This window comes from Kogia breviceps, chromosome 16 (assembly GCF_026419965.1).
Source record: "Kogia breviceps isolate mKogBre1 chromosome 16, mKogBre1 haplotype 1, whole genome shotgun sequence".
Lineage (NCBI taxonomy): Eukaryota > Metazoa > Chordata > Mammalia > Artiodactyla > Physeteridae > Kogia > Kogia breviceps.
Genome location: NC_081325.1, coordinates 78,323,638 through 78,345,494, shown reverse-complemented (window position 1 = coordinate 78,345,494; position 21,857 = coordinate 78,323,638). Strand labels below are relative to the sequence as shown.

At 56.4% G+C, this 21,857-nt stretch overlaps 1 protein-coding gene and 2 long non-coding RNA genes across 8 annotated transcripts in view; 2 read left to right on the top strand and 1 right to left on the bottom strand.

Moving 5' to 3' along the window:
• The window catches only part of ATP11A (ATPase phospholipid transporting 11A), a 115,049-nt gene extending 96,025 nt beyond the window's left edge, over positions 1-19,024 (bottom strand). For 3 of the 6 annotated variants that reach the window (XM_067016862.1, XM_059041558.2, XM_067016863.1), the window contains exon 1: positions 18,928-19,024. In XM_067016862.1, the coding sequence (XP_066872963.1) occupies positions 18,928-18,966 (39 nt within the window). In that variant the 5' untranslated portion in view covers positions 18,967-19,024. The remainder of the gene's footprint in view (positions 1-18,927) is intronic. The other 3 variants (XM_067016860.1, XM_059041557.2, XM_067016864.1) reach the window with 1 other exon arrangement.
• LOC136792828 (uncharacterized) lies at positions 395-5,907 on the top strand. The gene is made up of 3 exons (XR_010837309.1): positions 395-576; positions 4,283-4,428; positions 5,681-5,907. It is a non-coding gene; the product is annotated as an uncharacterized lncRNA (long non-coding RNA).
• An 84-nt stretch (positions 19,025-19,108) lies between the features above and the next one.
• LOC136792756 (uncharacterized) lies at positions 19,109-21,641 on the top strand. The gene is made up of 2 exons (XR_010837103.1): positions 19,109-19,287; positions 20,169-21,641. It is a non-coding gene; the product is annotated as an uncharacterized lncRNA (long non-coding RNA).
• Positions 21,642-21,857: the final 216 nt, after the last annotated feature.

Sequence of the window (21,857 nt, the reverse complement as noted above, 5' to 3'; positions counted from 1 at the left end):
GTCAATGGAGTAAAACCGCTATCACAGACGCGTCACCAGCACCTACAAACTCGGGTTGTCTCTCCAGGGCGGTACGAGTGAACAGACCCCCGAGCCGGGGACCATCTGGCCTGAGAATCGTAAAGCGGGGACATCCTGGCTCCCGAAATGTCACCGGATGATGATTAACCCCGGCCTCCTGGTTCTTCCCCTAAAAAAATCCCCGGCAACTCAACGCCCAAGAGGGAGTGGATCTGAGGCTTGTCTCCCACCCCCTTGCCTGGCGCCTGCAATAAACCCTTATTTTGCTGCGAACACCTGCTCTCGGAGTTTGGCTTTCTGTGCTGCAGGCTCACAGCCCTTGCTCGGTTACGCTGAACTGTGTACTTTTGTAATAAGCTGGTGAGTCAGTACGTCAAGTGTTTCTCTGAGCTCTGTGAGCGCTCCAGCGACTGAACCGGACCCGAGGAGGGGCCGTGGGAGCCTCTGACCGCAGCCGGTGGGTCAGGGGCACAGGTGGCAGCCCGGACCCGGGACCCGCGTCCGGAGCAGAGGGTGGTCTCGCGGGACCTGGCGCTGCCGCCAGTCCTAACGGAGGTGAGTCTGGAGCGCCCTGTGGTGCTGGAGCACTGCTTGACTGAGGGAGGGAACACGCCCCCCGGCCGCCCCCACGGAACTGGGTGCAAAAGCCAATTTCCCGTGGGTCTGAGCTCCTTCGTTACTGCATCACCACAGGCAACCTTATCTGGAGGGGAAAATTACCCACTGTCTGCGTCTGGGGTCATGAAACACAGACTCAGCGCCAACTCCACGCAGGCTATGCTGAGGCACCTGGGGGCCCTGGGCTGGTGCGGGTGCAGTTGGTCCGCTGGGCTGGTGCAGGGGGGCACGTGAGGGGCAGCGCGCGAGAAGCACAGACCAAAAGGCAGAGGCAGCAGGTGGCAGGGCGGGGCGGTCAGGGCCGGCGGGTCTCAGCAGGGAGGGAGGAGGCTGGTGAGGAGGGAGCCGATCTCGATCCTTCGGCACGAGCGCCCCTCGGCGGCCCGGGTCCCCTCCTCCGCGGACACGCCCCGACACACAAGGCCACACGTCTTGGGACCATGGAGGTACCTGTCTGTCTGTCTGCCTGCGGGCCAATTCCCCGGGGGCAGGGGGGTGGCGAGGCCTCTGTGACGGCCCCTGGGTTGAAGCAGGGGTGGGGTCCAAATTATCCACCAGGGACAGCACGGCCTGCCTGCCGCAGGAAGGGGCAGTGACTGTCAGCTGGGAACCAAGACACTGCGCGGGACGCAAGGCCCGGGGACAGAAACCGCAAGTGCGGCCTGGAGAGGCGGTGGCAAACGGCGGGGCTGGGCGCCAGGCGGTGTGTGGGCGGGGGGAGCGCAAATGACTCCTGAAACAAGTGGGGCGGATGTGGTCCCTGGCACAGAGCTTCGCAAGCCCTTGGAATTTCCTGCGAGGCAGGAGTGTCCTTGCATTTCAAAACGGGCCCCTTTCGGCCACACCTCCCCAGGTGGCTCAGGCGGGTCCCTGGATGGTTTGGGGGGGGGAGGGTGCTGTCCGCACACTCACGACGGGGCTGGAGACGGGGCTCAGCCACGTGGCCGGTGATGTGCTGAGACCCCAGAGAGCAGCCTGGGGAGCTCCGCGGTGGGCGGCACCTCACGTGCCAGGAGAGACGCCCCGAACCCCGGGACAGGGCAGGAAGCCTCAGCCCCGCCCTGACCCCCAGGCCTCGCTTCCACTGGGCCTGGGGCAGAGTTGTGTCTTTTATAAAAATTGCAATTGTACAGACTGCACGTGTCTGTAATACGCGGCAGTGTCTGGAATACACAGTAACATTTGTATACGCCGAACTGTCTGGAATACACAGTAACATTTGTATACACAGTAGGGTCTGGAATACGCAGCAGCATAAAAGCTGTACAGCCAAAATCACAAACACTTACCACAGGAGAACTTGGGGACATTTATTCTCAATCCAAGTATGTTTGGCTGTTAAAATGTTTCCTAAAACTGTGTTTTCCAAAGAACCCCACGTCCCCTCCTGATCAACGACCAACCTGACGGTGTGATGAGAGAGCCCCGTCTGCTCTGAGGTGCGGCCGTACATTCTGAAATAAAATTGCATGTGACTCAAGAGGAAAATTATTCTTCTGGCTGTGAACTCTTCATGTACCCATTTCACCAGCTTTTATTCCAAATGCATGAGGCCCTACTGTGCATCTGACATTTTATCCTGCTCATTCAGCTCTTTGTAACTTGAAAACAACCTCTTCCCCAAGTAGGACCATCTCTGCTCATGGCTCTTGGTCCTCATTCTGGGAGAAACCCCAGCAGAAAGCTTCCACCTGCTTGTTTTCAGAACACTCCTGAGCCCCCGCCTCGCCCCCAAGCCCGCCACCCCCGTGCGGGGCTCCCGACCCCCGGGGCTTGCGTGCCCACAGACCCGAGAGCCCAGAAAGCACAGGGCTTGGGCGGGCCCCGGAACCGCCAGGGTTTCTGCAGTTTCACCTGCCATCGCCCGTGCGGCTCCTTCCAAAGCGGACAGAGAGGGGGTTCTGGAAGGGGAGCCGGCCTGTCCCTAGACGAGCCCACTTCACACACACACACACACACACACACACCCCAGACGTGAGTCGGGGAGGGGGGAAGCATGTCAAGTCCAAGTCCAGGGAGCCAGCCAGGCTTTGGCCCTGGATGGAGAGGTGAGAGCCTGCCCATGCCTGAGGGGGGCTCGGTCCCGCCCCTGCTCTGGCCCCAGAAGGCAGGGCTGGGCCAGCAGGACCGAGGTGGCTCTGTCCGAGTTCCCCCGAGCTGCAGGCGGGGTGAAAGCAAGCGAACAACAAAGCAGCCACACGTGTGCTGAAAGGGTGGCGATTAGGGTCACGTGTGGAGAAAGACATATACACACTCCCAAATGTAAAATAGACAGCTAGTGGGAAGCAGCCGCATGGCACAGGGAGATCAGCTCGGTGCTTTGTGACCACCTAGAGGGGTGGGATAGGGAGGGTGGGACGGAGGGAGACGCAAGAGGGAGGGGATATGGGGACATATGTATAGGTATAGCTGATTCACTTTGTTATACAGCAGAAGCTAACACACCATTGTAAAGCAATTATACTCCAATAAAGATGTTAAAAAAAAAGAGAGAGAATCCCAGGGAAAGGGCGGTTTCAGCGCTAGGGAGCTGCCCAGCTGCAGGCCTGTCGAAGCGCCGAGGTTCCGAGACAAGCGACACAGCCTTCTCCACTGGAGTCTGGGGCAACCTGAGGCCCTGGTCTTCACAGGAGGCTTTGGGTCCATAAAAAAATGCTGCAGGAAGCAACTCGTGTGTCGACCGACAACGGCGGATAAACAAAACGAGTGATACACATGCAACCATTCAGCTTTAGAAAGGAGGGGGATTTCTACACCCGTACGAGGTGGATGAGCCTTGCGGACACTCTGCTGACGGGAATCCCGTGTGGCCGCACCTACAGGAGGGACCCGTCTCGACAGGTCAGTCCCGGGGACAGAAAGCACAGCTGTGATCCCCAGGGCGGGGGGCGGGGCGGCCAGTGTTAAGCGGGGGCGGACTTTCCATCTCAGACGAAGAGTCCAGCGTGGACGGCGTGATGGCTCACAATCTCATGAACGAACTTAGTGCCTCTGATTTCGTATCGTGAAATGGCTACAGTGGTAAATTTCTGCAAGAAAAGACGGTGCTGCATGAGTAGCTCATGAGTCCTTTGGAAACTACAGGACGGACAGCCTCGGGCGTTTGCAGCAGTCCTGCGGACAGGGGTATCTCCCCTTCATGGGTCTCTGTCGGAGCTTCCCCACACAGAGCACCTGCGACAGCACAGAGACACACAGACTAAGCCCAGCGGGTGGGGCTGGAACACGGAGCGGCCAGGCCAGCCCCCAGCTCTGCTCCTTCCTTCCTGCTGCCCCGCCCCATGGTGGCTTAGAGCTGGGGGGGTGGGGTCCTCCGAAGGGCAGGAAAACCACAGCGTTTTCTCTGGTTGAGAAGGGAACGTTTCCAGTCGAACTCAGAAGATGCTCCCTAAGGATGGGGGATGAGGGAGGGAAAGGTGAGGAGATCCGGGCTTGTCACGGAGGAAGACAGGCAGGTGAGGGAGAGGGAACAGGGGGAGAGCGGAGAGGCCCGGGGGCCGCAGGGCCAAGAGGTAATTAAGCCGCAGGGCTCATGTGACCAGCCGCCCACCCCGTCCTACGCCACCTGCCTGGCTACGGCTCCCTTGCCCTCAATCAGGTACACCCAAATTGATACCTGGTTTCAATTCATCCTTATCAACAGTGAGCTACCAGCAGAAGATTAAATGGCCCGAATGTGATCTTCCCACAAACAAAATGGGAATAAAATTTCCACTCTGCCTGAAACAACTGCGGCCTCAGAAGCCACAGCTTAAACAGGAATTAAAAACCCACGAGACCTTCTAAAAGGTAAGCACGAGGACATGTAATACAATTTCAATACTGCCGTTTACGCAGGACACGACTCCTTTCTGTTCGATCACATTCAGTAATATGAATTCTTACATCCACAAGGATCATGAAATTTATAAAAAATAATTTCACCAAGATCCACAGAGCTCTGTGAACTCTGTGATGTAATTACTGCGTGGATGAATTTACAACTATTCCAAGTCCACGGAAATCCAACTGAACTTGTGTTAAACGTTCACGCCTCTACTCACAATAACCAAACGTGTCTCGTTCAAAGATCCAAACAAACACCAACTGTAGGTTTATTCAGGCTCTGAGTTCCAGGGGCAGCTGCCAGAAAACCACCCACCTTTGAAAGTGTCCCGACACTCAATGCACAGCCCTGCCCGGGTGTGTTCGGCACTGGGTCCCGGAATATGGCTCCGGAATATTCGCCTCTTTATGGTTCTGTCCAATGGATTTAAGAGCGGGCAGGAGCGGGCGCTGTCTGGCTGATTTCGCTGCAGCTGTAGAGCTACACGTTGGAGGTCTTAGCCTCACTGGGGCACCAGGCTGGTCCATGGAGGGGGCTCCACAGGAAAGGAGGTGGGGGCTGTGACCACCACTTAATCAGCAGCAGCCCTTCCAACGATAAGAAAGGACCTCTGCCCCGGGCCCGTGCAAGGGTATGGCTCTCTCCCCACCCACTCTTAGCGGTCAAGCTGTGGGACCCAGTGGGCGGGCTGCCTACCGAAGGTGCATGTGGTGGCCATACAACGCAGGGAAAGGACCCGCCCTGGAGACAGGCCAGCCTCTGCCCCCAGCCCCTGTGTGACCTGGGCTGGCGGCCTCCCCTCACTGTCTGTAAGTTGGGGGCCCAAATGACACCACCTACGCAGGAGGGCTGCAGGAAACCAGCCCTCGTGCCCTGATCCCCAGGCTAAACCGAACCATGAACAGAACACTTCATCTGTGTCTGGGGGCAGGGTGGGGGGACTTAATCAGGTTGCTCTTTACCTGTAGGAACACTGCGTTGCTTACTCCTGGGAGCTACCGGGAAGCGGAAGCCGACTGTGGTATGTTTGAGGCACATGTAGCGCTATAGGCACTTGGAGGCAAACATGGAGAAGAGGCGCGCGCGGCGGCTCTGATCACGAAGCTCCGTCTAGCTCCGTGTCCCCTACAGCTGGCCGGGCGGGGGTGAGGAACCTCAGACTCGGGTTGTTAAGTAAGGCTTCTCCCCTGCCCTCTCTTCATCCTCGCCCTCCAGAACCGGGTCCGCGCCGAGGCTCCTGGGGCACGTTCAGAAAGACGGCGGGGACCACACAGCCTCCTCTCTGTCTGTCCCCGTCACCGTGGCAGTTCAACCCGACCTCACACATTGGAGCAGCCTCCCAGCCCCTGGATAACCAACCACTCTCTAGCAAACTCAAGCCCGGAATTCTGAAAAGCTGCCCCAAGATGAAAACACACCCGGGACCCGGGGACAGTCACAGGTCAGCAAGTCCGGTGGCCCTTCTTTCCTCCCCAGTGTCCCACCAAGCAGAGCAGAGATCTGACCTAAGTTAGCTCCGTTCCTTCCCTCGGAGTTTCTAGTTTGAACAAACAAGTAACCTCGGACAAGTCTCCCCCTGACTACTTCAAGTCAATTTGTAAAACCACAAAACTTGGGCTTCCCTGGTGGTGCAGTGGTTGAGAATCCGCCTGCCGATGCAGGGGACGCGGGCTCGTGCCCCGGTCCGGGAAGATCCCACGTGCCGCGGAGCGGCTGGGCCCGTGAGCCGTGGCCGCTGCGCCTGCGCGTCCGGGGCCTGTGCTCCGCAAAGGGAGAGGCCACAACAGTGAGGCCCGCGTACCACAAAAAAAAAAAAAAAAAAACCCACAAAACTTTACAGTGAACCCTAAATTCTAAGTTACAACAGGACTGGAAAAGAAGCCGGCTCTGCTCTAGGAGGAATGTCAGTCCCGGGCCGGCGGCAAACCTGCCTCCCACCAGCCCCCAGCCCCGCTGCAGGGCCGGCGAGCCCGGGGCGGGCGCGGGCAGCTCGTGGGCCCACGTGGGGCGCTGGACGGGCCGCCTGCCATGGAGCAGGGTCCCCGAAACACACGGGCTCCCTGAATTCCCCTCGGGGTCTGCTCTTCAGGCCCGGCCCACGGCCTTCGGGTCAAGACCTGAACCAAATCGCTCTCTTCCTCGACCGGGCCCATTAAAATAACAAACTCAAGGAGAGTCAGATACACAGCGTCCTCAACCTGGGCACAAACCCCGCCCCCGGCGAGTTCAGAGCACAGGCGGGAAGTCAGTCGTTCACCGAGAAAATGACTGAAGGTGGGTGAGCTGTCTGCCAGGGTTGGGACAAAAAAGGGGAAAAAATCAGCAGCGGGCACGGCGACCCCAGTGACAAGTCCTCACCCCAGGGAGGGACAGAGGCCTCTGTGTGGGCGAGACGTCATCCCCCAGACCTAAAACCCTTCTGAATCTGCAAGGGTAATGGATTGACGGAAACCAGCATCAGCCCATCTTTCAAGAAACGTAAATCGTGAGGGTGCTGAGGAGGTGCCATCAGCGTTCTTTAATTTTCACTTTTCCGTCAGCTCCAAAGGTCACCTGCCAAGCTGAGCATCTCGCCGAATCTCTGTTACAGCTGCGGTGTTTTACAAGCCAAACTATTTAAGAGATGTAATTATTCAACTTTTCGACTAAGTTTCTCATTAATAAATTAAGTACTTAATGAGAGTGGGACTTACTGCTTTTGAAACCATGCTGTTCTCTAAAAAGCAACAGGGCGATTTATGAAATCAGGGGATTATTTCAATTTAAGAACAGAAAAATCTTATATCCCCTTTGGAGTAGAAATAACAGGAAACTGCTTCTCACAGACCCAATAATTTTACAGAAAAGATTTCATTTTAAGTTTAATCTATTCTTAATAATTTTTTAGACAGTAAAAGAACACATGTTACAGGTTAACTCAAAACAGAAAACTGATCTGAACCAGTGACTCAGCAGAATGCAGTTTCTGGAGGAAAATTTCACATAAAATGCTTTAATCCCTATTCCTTATCAACGCACTTAGGAGAAAGCCACGTGGCCTTATAATATCGTTAAACAAACACCATTATGAACTATATTATTTGAAAGTACTGCCAACTAGACATAACTTTTATGATATTCTGTTTCATTACAGAATTACTTGTTCTAAGACAAATATCAGATCTTCTTCTCTGGAGCGATAATCGCCACCTCTGGCCGCTCTCGACACGCTCACGCTAAACGAAACATAAAGCCCCAATGAATCCTCACATTCAAGTATTTAAATTTTAATAAAACTTACCATTGCCAATTATTTAAAAGAAAAAAACACCCTCCTGCCAAAGGTACATTTTCCGTTAAAATTTAATCAGTGCTTAGGTTTCAATAAGTCTTTCCCTGACCCTGCTAAGGTCCTTATCGTTGATTTAAAAAAACATGTTTCCAAAAAAGCAAGATATACAATATCAAATGTGGAATAAACTACTTAAAATTGCTCTTAAATCAGTTTCTGTTTGGGAAGATGAAAAAGTTCTAGAAATGGGTGGTGGTGATGTGAATGTACTTAAAGCCACTGAACTATATACACTCACTTCGAAATGGTCAAGATGGTAAATTTTAGGGATATTTTACCACAATAACAAAACAACTGCCCATAAGCCAACCTACCGTATATTCACTCAATAAGTCAATGCATCTTTATAATGTTAAACCATCTTAATTTATCTATTATGTAACATTTTCCTCATTTGGCCATATGATTTTTTAAAGTTTTATTAGCGTATACAGTTGATTTACAATGTCGTGCTAGTTTCAGAAGTACAGCACCGTGGATGAGTTATACAGATACATGCGTCCGCTCTCTTTTTAGATTCCTTTCCCATATAGGTCATCACAGAGTATTGAGTAGAGCTCCTTGTGCTCTACAGTAGGTCCATATAATCTTCAAACAAACTGGAACCTTTATAAAAGGCAACATATATAACACACTCTATATTTTAAACAATGAAATTTGCGGGGCGGCCACGTGCTCCTATTAAAACATTGGGGACACATCATTCCTGTCACATCCCCCCCCACACACACACTGCCCTCGGGCCTGCCGCCCTGGGCTGGCCTCTGGCCTCCATCCTTCCCAGAACCATCCTGTCTCCCCCTCCCAGACCTGGCTCCTGTCACCCCCCCACCGCCCCGTGACCCTCTCCCCGGCTCCTGTCTGTCCGCGGCCCTTCCCGACACCTAGCCCACTGTGTGCTTATTTGTTTTGTCACATACCACCCAAATGCAGCCTCCAGGGGCGCCCGGGGGGTCTGTGTGTTCTTCCCTGCCACGGAATCCCTTCGGCAAGCGTCACGAAACATTTGGTGAAGCGCCAACGCTGGGCACCTAGTGGGCACCGAGGGCACCGCACGCCTTCCTCTGCTGGCATCTAACTAGGTTTGCCCCCCACACGTTCTTCAGTGCCGAGGGTTCCCATAGCTTATTCCCATTTTACAACAGAAAAATGGCGAAGTGAGCTGAACATCAGAAGGGAGGACTCGGACTGTAGCCACAAGACGGTCGCCCTGACTTCCTAACACGTTGCTTTCAGATTTACATCCACCTGAGAGCAATGCACGCGCACACCTCGCGGTTGTCTACTATTTTAATGGTCTGCCTGAATTTATCCAAGTCAAAAGAACTGTTTCCATACACTTTCTAAACGGAAAAGGTAATGTAAATTATTCCACATGCATGATTCTGTCACTTTCAGATATTTTATCAGATATTTCACCTGAAAGTGACAGAAAAATCTAGGTCTGCTTTACCCTCATATCACATCTCTTCCCCACCGATGATCACCCCATGATTTTGTTCCGTGCAATGACTTTAAATTAATTCCATGATTTAAAAACTCATGTTTTGTGCGCAGTCCCCGAGGCCGCCTTTCACTGTCCCTAATCCTTGGCTGAAAGCCGGGTGGAGGAGATCCTCTTTTCTCTGAAGGAGGGAGATTATGTAACGGCTGGGATGGCCGACTCCTTCCCAGCCGCCGGCAGCCCGGGGTCTGTCCAGAGAGGAGGGAGGGGCGGTCAGCCCCTGTCCGGGAGCAGGCTCACGGGAGCGAGGGCAACATGCCAGGCCAGCGTCAGACTCACATGGCCCAGGTACGAACTTGACCTTCAGGAAGCAGAGCCCGTCGTTCTGCACAGAGAGTTCGGACGGGACAGGGTGGGGAGGTGGGAGAGCCCCTGAGGGTCCTGTGGCTTTAACTAGCTGGTGAGCGACCAGCCTCACAGCAACAGCCGAGGCCATCCAAGGTCCTAATCATATGATGAATAACGCTTCAGGATCATTTCCGACGCGGGCTAACAACAGCGTAAGCGCATTTTTAATAAAAGGGAACGAGGCTGTGCTTATAGAGTAACCTAAGAGGGAAAGGTCCACAGCAGCTGGCTTGGGAACGTACGCACTACCGCGAAAGCCCACGGTGTGTGGGCGACAGGGTGACGCCACGCTCTGGGGGTGCAGAGGAGTCACGTCCCTGTCACCCTAACGACAGCTCGGGGTCACCTTCCAACCGTCACTTTCCGATTCTGCCAATGGTAAGTGGTCACCCTGGACAGAGCAGGCCGACAGCGTGGAGTCCCTAAAACCCAACCCCACTGACCAGGAGAATTGGCTCGTTACGCGGCGGCCTCCCCACTTCCGAAGCAGACACGTCCGCCCAATCCAGTTATGTGGCAGATACCGTGACACCTGTCCTGTCACCAAGCCAGACGCTGTGGATTTAGGTCATAACACAAAACCCCAAACAACACTTTATAGTCTTGTCTTAACACCAACCACCGTCCTCCTACCAAGCCTCCTACGGGGGGAAAGAAGCAGCAACAGAAAGAGAAGAAAAAGATATAAATACACACAACCTTAGCTCTGATCAAATAATGCAAACTGTGGTCTGTCAGGGGTAACAACGGCCTAAACCTGCTCCACGGTTTAAAAAGTAACCCATTCCCACTACACATTTATTTTATTTCAGTCTTCCCCGATTTTGTGGAACATTTTTTTTGTTTGTTTGATAAAACGGTCAGCAAATGGTGCACTGTTTCAAGCTGCCTCTTTTGAGGCTCTTTACCTGTGTGAATGTTTACAACCCAACAGCGCCTCCTTTCACAGCCTTGAACTGAACTGTGTCTCCCTGAATTCACATGTTGAACCCCTGACCCCCAATGTGGTTAGACTTGGACACAGGGATTTGGGGAGGTAATTAAGATGAAATGAGGTCATAAGGGTGGACTCGTAATCTGATAGGCTTGATGTCCTTACAGGAGGAGGGAGAAGAGATCACTTGCTCTGCTCCCCTCCCTCCTTCCCTCCCTCTCTGGGCACCAGAGGAGGCAGCTGAGGGGAGGGAAGGCTGCCATCTGCAAGCCAGGAGGAGGCCCCTCGCGGGACCCCCCCTGCAGGTCCCAGGTCTCGCACCTCCAGCCCCGAGGCTGAGGATCTGAGCTCCGCAGTGGGCACCAGCCCTGCCTGCGGTGCGCAGACCAGGACACGCCCAGGCCTCTCACAACTTCGCATTTTAGATGCTGGCGCTTAAACACAACATTCAAGTTCACAGACCCGCCGTGAGCATCGCAGGGATCAACCCCAGAAACAAAGTCAGCTCTTCGCCATCAAGACCACTCCTTCCTCGGCCACAGTCTTGGCATCAACGTCCTCAATAATGAAACGTGCGTGTTGACTTGATCGGCATCGCACAGTCGTGCTGGCTGGTCTCCGACCTAAGACCCAGGAAAGAGGCGCGAAGAAGGGCGCTGAAAGGTCAAGGCAAAGGGCACAACGTCCACGCTCACTGGGAAGCCCCTCGCCCGGCGCAGACGAGGGAACCGAGGGCGCCGAGCTGCCCCCGGGGGACACAGCCGGGAGGGGCGGGCTGGAGGGACCGGGGCCCCGCCCCCGCCCACTGTGTGTTCACGGAAAGCCTCGTGAGTCCCACGGAAACTCCCAAGAGCGCCCGCGTGTTCTCAGGCGCGCACGCGCACCGGCTCCGGCGGGACACCAGGCCCACGCGGGCGGCATCCGGTCCCGCCGAGAGCCCCGCGGCGGGAGGGACGCCTGGAACAGACGCAGCGCCCCCCAGCAGGTAACACGTGAGGCAAACGGTGCAGAAGACGGTAACTCTGGCCTCTGCCTATCGCGGAGTGGAAGTTAAAAGCCTTTGTGCCGCTGGCAGCCCACCTTTGCGGAGATGTTTTATCCGTCAGTCACACACAACGGACGGGGCAAATTTCTCAAGGGCCACCAGCCCTGACAGGTGCAGCCAGCTAACGTGGGCTCAAGTCCGTGTCGAGCGCGCACAGATTTTGATGCCGGGTGGCGCGGGGCACGCCGCCGCCGCCGCCCAGGAAAACTGACTTCTTCTACCGCCTACATCACTCCCGGGAGGTGCTCTGACACTGCAGCCCACCGCAGATAAAATCAAAAGCACAGACAAATGGGAAACATTTTGCCCACACAAACCAGGAGGGTGGGAGGTGGCTAAACATTTCTGGAACAAGAATTTGGAAATCCATCCGAGTGACTTTTCTCCTCAGAGGATGACTAACTCCTCAAGTCAGGAGTGACGGAAACATAGATAGGAAGGACACCTGCAAACGGGTGTAAATATGTTACCAACAAACTCCTCGCTGAGAGCGTGGGGAAAGGAGGACTCAGAGGAAGTGACTTTCCTCCCGCTCCACTTAAAAATGGGGGAAAATATGTAAAGTTTGGTTTGAAGAGGCAGCTAATGATTAACTCACCCACAGAGCGCACCTGTTCCGGTCTGGCCTTCGCCCAGGTGACACAGGTAACGTTAACAGAGGGGGCCTAAAATCCTCTCCTGATCTCGACCCAATGCCGGGCTTTTTCCGGGTCCACACGCAGCATGAGCGAGCCCCCCACCCCTGCAGATACTGCCGGATCGCCCCCCCGGCACCGCCCCCCCCTGCACCCAGCACACACAGCGTGGGACACGGAGCCCACCCCTCTGTTCTCGGCGGCCCGTCACACGGGTGTCTTCTAAACTACCTATAGACGCAGCTTGCTTTGGGCTCAAAGGTCCACCCAAACTGGAGGAGCCTGTATCCCGGGGTGGTGATGACAGGGCGGCCACAGGACAGGGTGCCGAACCCTCCGTGAGCTGTGGTCCCGGGAAGCCACCCAACGCAGCACTGCCAGATCACACCATTTATGAGAAAGTGAGGAAACCTGGACACTTGCTCACACTCAGTCATGTTTAAATGTCGGCCTGACACTCAAGTGGCTCTGACACAACCACATCGGAGGGACCAAAGGGCCGGTTCCCTTCCTGCGTCTTCAGACAAGGTTCTCAGCCTTCACTGGGGCAGGCACTCCTTTGCGAACCTAGCAAATCTGGGAAACCCCTGCCCAGAAAACAAAAAGCATCCACGCAAAACGTTCTGCGCTGTGTGCGGTGGGGGTCCGGGCCTCACAGGGAACCAGCTAAGAATGCTCGTTCATGATGAGGCTCCGGGAGAGGGTCCTTTCCAGGCCCGGGGTCCACAGGACGGATGCAAGAAAAGAGGAGACACATCCCGGGAGCCCAGTGTTCAGAGGACCGGCCCTGGAGCCGAGCCGCAGACAGAGCACGGCGGAAGCTACCACCGAGTCAGGCGTCCGCACCTTGGGGACTTAACTTCCTCCCCTTTAGTGTTTATTAAGTGAGGGGGCGGGACCGGACGCCTTCCCCGTCTTTTCCCATATCGTTAAGGCTCTGTGAAATGTACCAGGGAAAGAGAATCCAAAAGCTTGACGTGTCATTAAATCACTCAAGTCCTTGGAAGCGCCACGGTCTCCTTAGGAAGCATCCAAGGGCAGCTTCTTCAAGGTTCTTGTTAACAGCAATGATAAGAGGCATAATCAGTCTGGGGGCAGATGTTCACAGAGCGCTGACTCTGTGCCAGGAGTGGTCCTAGGCTTATGGGGGAGGGAGGCTGGGCTCCATAAGGTAATGTGGGATCTGCGACACAGAGGAGGAATTCCAGGTCTCTCCCGAGCAAGGTGTTGAAGGGGAGGGAGAGGGCACCAGCATCAGGCCCCAGGGGTGACCCCGGCGAAGGGGCAACTGACCCGCTGGGCCCTCCTCTCTGCCCGGACGCGCCCGCCAGACACCGCAGCTCAGCGAGCCTCGCGGCACCAGCTCCCGCACCCACCACTGCCCAGAGCCCTGGGACAGCACTTCTGGGCCCCCCCTGCCCAAGGTAGATGCCACAGGGACAGGGATGGGGGTCCGGCTGTCTGCCCCTTGTCTGGCTCAGGCTGCATCGGTGAACACACACCAAACATGTGCCGTGCCAAAGAAACCCAGCAGGACCCTGTGAGGCCCTCCGGGTACAAATCCTTTCCGGGTCCCCCGTCTCTTGTTCGTAGGAAAAACGTTTCCGTTTCTGTGACCTGCCCTGGGTTCCAAAGGGCGGACTCCAACAGCTGCTATCAGGGACGCGCGGGGGTGGGGGTGTGCAGAGACGTGGGGGGGTGGGGGGGTGTGCAGAGACACGGGAGGGGGGACAGTGCAGCCTGGGGCCTGGCTCCCCTGGAGGCACATCACCACCTTCACATCTCCTCCGAGCTCTTGTGCAGGAACCAAGACCCCACCCAGTCGCTTCAGGCTGAGAACAGATTCCTGGAGCCCCGCCCTGCTACCTCGCCACCAGCCAATCAGAAGACAGTCACGCGCCCTGCCGCCCTCACCCCCAACTTTGCCTTTAAACACTTCTCCCCAAAAACCGTCAGGGAGTTCAGGGTTTCTGAGCACAAGCCGCCCCTTCTCCTTGCTCGGCACTGCCTGCAATAAACCTTTCTCTGCTCCGAACTTGACGCCGCGGTGCGTCGGGCACATAAACTTGCACTTGGTAACACCTGCACCAAGTACGCTGAGGTCAGCTGTGAGGACACAAAGGTGACCCCTGGTGGGGCCACCTCGGACACGATGGAGGTGGGGACAGACACGCCCACCGGGGGGACACCGAGATGCCACATTACAGAAACGTGGCTGTGAAGGAAAGGGAAGCCGGGAGATGGTGGGAGGGAAATGCGGGGTCAAGAAAGTCTGCTTTTCAAAAAAAGGGCGATTTCAAGGCATGGCTGAGTACCACAGGGACTGGGTGACGTCACCCTAAAAGGGAGACGCTGCTGATTCAGGAGAAGGAGGGGTGAGGGGCGGGGGACCCCAAGCTGCAGGACAGACCTTTACAGAGCGGGGCTCACCTGCCCCGAGCCAGACGGGCACTCAGGGCACCGACAGGCGCGGGCCGGTGGCAGGGGGGCGTCCTGTCTGAGGACCACTGCGCTCTCCACCGAGCGCAGGGCAAGCACGGCCCTCCACACCCTCCGCGGGGGGAGGGGGGCCAGAGGCCCTCCAGGAAGCAGCAGACGCCATCCCTCTGAGGAGCTGGGGCTGCCAGCAGCACCAGGCTCACCTTTCAAACAAGAGGCCCCTGGACGGAGCATCCCCTCGTGCCACAGCGCCCCATCCTGGCAGCGCCCCCCACGGAGCCGCAGTCGGTGTCTCCTTTCAAGCAGGAAGCCGCCCGAGGCCTCGCTCAGGGGCCGGGCCAGGTCTCAAGCTGCCTGTTAGGCTCTGACGCTGAACTTTTGACCTCCACAAACAACTATCTTGTTTCTCAGATACCAGGAGTCAAGTAAAAGCAAAAACAATCCCTTGTTCAATCTTGTTCAGTTTATATTGCTGTAAAAATGGCATTTTATTGATTTTCCTTGCAAATAAATAGCATTTCTGCCAGCATTTAACTTGGTTAAAAAAGCATCTGTTAAGTCTGGGGCTTGGGGATCTAAGCATCTCTGATTAGCCCTGTTGGCAGTGGAACATGTGGTCCCAGCACGGAGGAACAGTGCGTCTCTAGGCTCCAGGGCCCAGCACAGCTGTAAACAGAGGCCTTCCTGCGTACTGAGCCGCAGCTCAGTGGATTGCAGGTGGTTTTAGCTAACTGTAAACTGAGGACAGTATGCTCATCCCTAGAAATGCAACCGACTGCAGCAACACCCAACCACCCAAACTCTCTTTTCCCCTTGGGTTACTAAACCTACCTCAGGCGTGAAAGAAAAGCATGTCAAGGTCCCTCATCCCCAACAGACATTAAACAGGGTTTGAAAGGACAATGGAAGGAACTGAACTTAACAGCCAGGACACAAAGGTTAAATTATACACCTGGCAGACTGCTTTGAAAGGCCTGTGCAAACACTGTAGCACAGCCCTCGGGCCAGCCTAAGGGGTCACCTACTTCAAATACCTGAAGGCCTCAGTGGTTCCAGTGGCTTAAGTTAGTGTCCTGGGGTGTAGACTCCAGGAGCAGATCCGGAGGCCCCACATCGGAAGCACCATTAAGAAGCAACCCCAAGTGAGCGGGCACTGAACGTTTTTAAAACTAAATCTGCGTCCGATGGATGGGTCCGCCGGTAGGGCGGCATCAGCGGGCACCGACGTCCACGGCACACACCATTTGCTGATAAAAAACAAACCCAAACAGACCCACGTGCCTGCATACAAATGGTGAATTTTTAAGAAGGTGTAAAGCACTCTAACAGCCATGCTTGAGGTTCTCCAGGGATCAATGATGTTTGCTAAAAACAAACGCCAGAAACATAACAAAATTAAGCTTTACAGTCAAATCTCCTGAATGTGAGGCGTGGATGGAAAGAAGGAGAGAAGTGTCCTGACAAGGTGGTCCTCCTGGCCTGGAAATAACTGTTGTGGTCAAATGTGGCCTGCAGGCTTTTCGCTGGGCCTGTGGCATTTTGGCACCCCTCGTTTTAAAATTTCCCGAAGCTGCTCCAGAGCAGGGGACCAGGGCCCCTGGTGGCCGTACTGACTGGCCTGGCTCCCCCGGCCAGTGACCGGGGGCAAAGTTACGCTAACGGCTGGTCGTGACACGTGTGCCGAGTCCCTCCGCAGAGCCGGGCACCACTCTTCGCTCCTGGCCTGTACTAACTCATTCAATTCTCACGATAGCCCTCTGCAACGGGTACCGCTATTCATCCTCAGGTGAGGAACCGAGGCAGAGAAAAAGCGAAGCCACCCGCCCAGGGTGACACGGCCTCAGAGTGGGCAGCCCAGGTCCACACCCAGGTGGGCTCCTGGAGACTCTGCAGGTTCCTCTCAGAATTTAAACTACCTGACTCTAGGGTTCCCACCTCACATCTCTTCTAAGAGGATAACACTAGTTCTCCACCACTTCTTTAAACATTTCTTTCGAAAGCTCAAAAGGTACAGAAGCATTTTGCCATTTACAAGTACGGTGCATCTCTACGTGGCTTATATGCATCCAGGCTCACAAACGACCGGCCGTGCCAGCTTTGGCATATACCTTGGCCTAACCCGGAAGGGAATTCTCTCAGTCATTTGCCTATTCTACCTCTCTGGAATTAACCCAGAGAAAATACCCACAGCAATGGTTTCCAAGGACTCCTTTATCTTTGGCAGCCCTCAGGCATCATCATGAAAAGGTTTCTTTGTCCTAGAAATTCTGACTGTGTGAACACCAGATGGGAACGGGGTATGACTTTATTCATGCTTATGAAATACGTCATATATGGCAACCACAAGGAAATATGAATATTTAATCCCAGAATCTTCCTTCGCCCTCTAGCAAAAGGAAGTATAATGAATCCCTAAATATTGAAAGATAATCCAATTATAAGCAAACAGATTGACTGTTTCTGGAAAGAGTCAAATTAGTTTAATAACATAGACATGAGTTTAATATCATAGAAATGAATGGTTTTGTATGTGAATATGGTGAAGTGGCCAAATGATCAGACTGTTAGAAAAAATGTGGAATGAGAAGCAAAGAAATAATAATAGCACATCCCATAACTGGATTCCAGGGACATTACCAAATATATATGCTGGGAAAGTTCACTGAAGAACATTTACCAGTTAGGTTTGAGAAAAGTAAGTCTTATAACACAGCAAAGGGGAATTAAAAAATATAAGGTACACCGACATTTACACAGATTGATAGGACATGAAACAGCCGAAGGCCTGGAGGAAGTAAGGGAGTAAAAGCACAAAGCTTGCACACCCGTCCGCCCGACTCCGAGGACGCAGGGGGCAGGGGCAGGAGGGCGGTCGACCCCCCTTCACCTCTCCTGGATAGGGACTGCACACCACCGCTCACAATTCAACCCTCCTTCCTATCGCAGAGCCTCAGAGTTGGAAAAGAATAGACACTAACTGGAAAACTAGGGAGCACATCCTAGTTTGTAAACGCCGGCTCCGAGCTCGTGGGCCATGAGCCCGAGAGCAGAACGTCTGGGACCCGTCAAGCGTTCCTCTAAGACATCTGATTACCTACTGCCACTGTTACCTGATTTTCCAGAACTTACTACTGTAGAGACATCAAGGTGACCCTGATGTTTACACTCACGTTATAAAATGGACTCAAGAATCCCTGAGGGGACAGGGCCCTTCCCACGGGAAGCCTTCCCGGCTCTAACCAGAATCCCAGAGGGGTCCGCCCAGTAACTGGAAGGCAGGCCGTCCCCCCCGGGGGAGCTACTGGAAGGTGCCACAAGCTCCCCTGGCCCTTGAGTCCTCTGGTGAGTGAATGGATTCGGGGGAAGGCATTGATTCAACGTTCCCCTTGCATGAACAGAAACACTCTCGTCTGCGGCCAAGGTCTCCTCGAAGAAAGCACATAAATATGAATGACTGACGAAGGGAATTCCTCAACCAGAAAAAACCAAGTTCCCACCACCGTTCCCTCTTCCAGCGGAAACCTCAGTGAGCGCGACTTTTCCAACCTGTGACTGGCGGCGGTGCGCGCGGGGGACGGGGGGGCCTTTGTCAGAGACGCGACCGGTGTCCTTCTCCTGCGCGCACCCCCTCTTTCCCCGGGGCCGGCGTCAGCGCCGCACGCGGCTCCCCTCGGGCGGATGTGAAACAAACCCAACCTGCCCCTCCGCGCCCCCCTGCCCGCGCCCGGCGTCGCCAGCGCCTCCCGGAGCGAAGACTCCGGGGGAACCCCGAACCGCCGGCCTCGGGTCTGCTTAGTTACTTTCGGGACAAAGGTCCCAAACTTCACTTCCGAACCCCCCGGTGCTGTTACCAAACTAACGAGCAAAGCCACCGCCTTCTTCCCTGTGGGCGCCCCTCTCCCTGTCCCTTAACCCTGGGGCAGAGCCGGCAGGCGAGGCTGAGCGCGAGCATCCCTCCCCAGCCCGGTCCGCGCCGATCTAAGCAGTCTCTGCCCCGGCAGCCCCGCCCGGCTCCGGGGAGGCGCGCGGCGGGTGGGCGCCCGCGCCGTCGGGGCCCAGGTGCCAGCTCCGCAGGTACCCCGCGTCCTGCCGCCCCCCGGGGCGTGGTCGGCCGCACGAGGCCGCCCAAGCCCTCAGCGCCCCCGGACCGGCGGCCGCAGCAGGGTCGGGGGCGGAGGGCCCGTCCCGCCCGGTCCCGGTCCCGGCCCCGCGCCGGCCGCACTCACGTATCTGCGCACAAGCGTCCGCACGAGGGTGCAGTCCATGGCTCCTCCGGCCGCGCCCGCCCGCTCAGCGCCCCCGAGCCCGGCTCGGCGCGCCCATGGGCCCGGGCCCGAGTGCGGCCGCGCGCCCCGCCCCGGTCACGGCCTGGGCGCGCCGGGCGGTGCGGCGGGCGGCCGCGGCCCCTCCGCGCTCATGCCCGTCCCGGCCCGCGGCGGCCGGCGCTCCCGCCGCTGCTCTGCTGCTCGGCTCCTCCTCTCCGCTCCGCGGCTCTGCCCTGCTCTGCTCTGCTCCCGGTCTCCGCCCGCCGCCGTCTCAGCCCGGCCTCCGGCAGGCCTGTCCCCGCGCGCACGTCACGAGCGCGTGTGAGCATGCGCCCCGCGGCCCGCGCCCCCGCCCCGCTCCCGCGCCCTGGCGCTCTGGGGCCCGCCCGCCCCGGCCCGCCCGCCGGCGCAGGGCCGCCGAGGGGACCCGGGGGCGGGGGGCGGGGGCGCGGCTCCCTGTTGCTTCCGCCTCCCGGGCGGGGCTGCGGGCCGCGCAGCCGGGGCCTGGACGGCGGGGCCTGGGCGCCCAGCCAGCCCTGGGTCCGGCCCGCAACGTCTATCTCCCCGCGAAGGGCCGAGGGCGGGCGCGAGATGGCGGGGAGTAGGGGAGGGGGCGGGGTCAGGTTGGGCAGGAGACCAGCTAAACCCGGCCTGTGTCTCCCTCGTGCTCGCCGGCCCCAAGCGCGGCCCGCCTGCTTGGCAGGTGAGGGGGTGCCGAGGCGGGCCCCGCGGGCCTGCCCGGGGTCGCGCAGCTCCTCTGCGCTGGAGCGAAGGTGAGCGCAGCGTCTCCCACCTAGGATCCCCGCTTCCTTCTGAAACCCCGCCGGCTCCCTCGCCCGGGGCCCCTGGCCCAAGGACTCCAGAGCTGCGACAGTCACAGGCACTTGTAATCCGGCGGGGCTGAGGGGTTGGAATCAGCCTTAAACCTGTTCGGCGAGCCCGCCCCTGGCTGGCCACCCCCTTCAGTCCTGCCGGTCCAGCTCCTGCCTCCGTCCCCGGCTGTGCCAGGCGGCAACCCGGAGGCTGAGCCGGGCCCGCAGGAAGGAGCTCTGGGCTCCGGGCCTCCAGGCCCCGGGGGGCGCGCGCTCGTGCGTTATCTGGGCACCAGACGGAGAAGCCTTGCGTCTCTCAGACACCTCGATTTCAGTCCCGGGGAATGCTTGTTTTCCCGACGTGAAACGAACTATCTCTTCTCATCACAGTCAGCCTCGAATTAATGGATGCACGTTGTTTCCAGCGTCTGTCCTCGCTGCCACGGGCCACCAGCTGTGAAACCAGAGGGGCCTGACAAAGCCCCTGGGGGAACGCCGCTGAGCGCCCCCCTGGCTGGTCGTGGACGAGAAGCCGCTGGACCCTTTGGGGATTAGATACAGAAGCCTGGGATTGAGCGGGAGCGGATGGTGGTCATGGCTGAACTACCCGGACTCTGAACTGCTTTTCTTCAGTAAAATGCTCGTTTTCGGTCTCCTAACTCGTTGATTCTCCACTTTCCAACCAAATCTACTCTCTCCTGCTTGGCATCCAGGAGGCCCACGGCCATCATCAGTGGATCTTCGCCAACGGGGTGCCAGCTGCGGGCTGAGGCCAAGCAGAGAGGCTGGGGCCTTTCTTCCCTCCTCTGCACCCCGGCCTGGCAGTGTCTGTGTCCTTCGGTGACCACAGCGCTTGTCCAGCTTTCTCTTCTGTTGCATCAGTTCGTGTCAGGCTCCGAATGAGTGGGTGACAGTTGTCACCCCATGCTTCCTACGGGCAGGCGGCGGCGTCAGCTGGGCCCTGGGGAACAGCACCTCAAGCGGGTCGTGGAGCCGTGATGACACTGCAGCAGGTGGTCCTGTCGCCACGCGGTCTCCCACATCTCCTCCCGGGAACGCCTTCTGCGTTCTGCCAGGACCCTGGCTGCTTGAGCCAGATACCGACTGGCCTACCACCTTGCAAACGGTGACACTGCAGGGGGTGCGGGTAGAAGGGCACAGGCAGAGATCGTACAAGGCCGCAGGATGAAGGCTGTGTGCCTTTCAGGAGTGCCTGTTTTGTTCAGTGGTCAATGCTAATTTCATCTTGTAGTAAACACTGGGGTGGCCACAGCCACGCCCTCTTTGTCCTTGCTGGCAGAAACCCACCTTGGTGCAGGTAGCCGCCCTCTGCGTGGCTCGGGGCGGACTGGTCCATGTAAGCTAATCTCGGTAACTCCATGCCTCTTCTTGTGATTGGTTTAAAACGACTTTAACCCAGTGAATCCACTGTTGAGAAAAGTCTCCTCACTCGCAAAAAGGCGCATAAAGAGGACATGCTCCTTGTTTCCTGCTGGATGTTGTGGGTCTGGATGTGATGTCTGGCGTTTTGCAGCCTTCTTGCATCGGTGATGTGACAGGAACAGCGTCACAGTGGGGAGGGCAGCGTGGAGAGATGGGAAGAGCGTGGGTCCTTGGTGACACCACTGGGCCGCTGCCCTGACTTGGGTTTCACGTTCTGAGAGATAATAAATATCCTTACCGAGTTGGATTTTCTGTTGCTGGCGGCTCACAGCATCCTAATGCTAAACCTATGGAAACGTGGGATTGATATATATACACTAATATGTATAAAATAGATAACTAATAAGAACCTGCTGTATAAAAAAATAAACCTATGGAACCAAACCAGTTAGGACTCTATTAAAGTAACATTAAGTCCAACTCACGCTGTGAGTGGGTTATTTATTTCTGTGTAACAGACCGCACAAACTTGGGAGCTTAAACACCAGTGAGCTATTATTTCTCAGGACTGTGTTTGGGGGAAGGTTCCTCTGTTCCACCTGGTCTTGGCTGGGATTGTTCATGAATCTGCATTCTTTGGGGGGCTTAGCTGGGCCCTGGGGGTTTCTGACGGCTTTGGTCACATGTCTAGTGTCT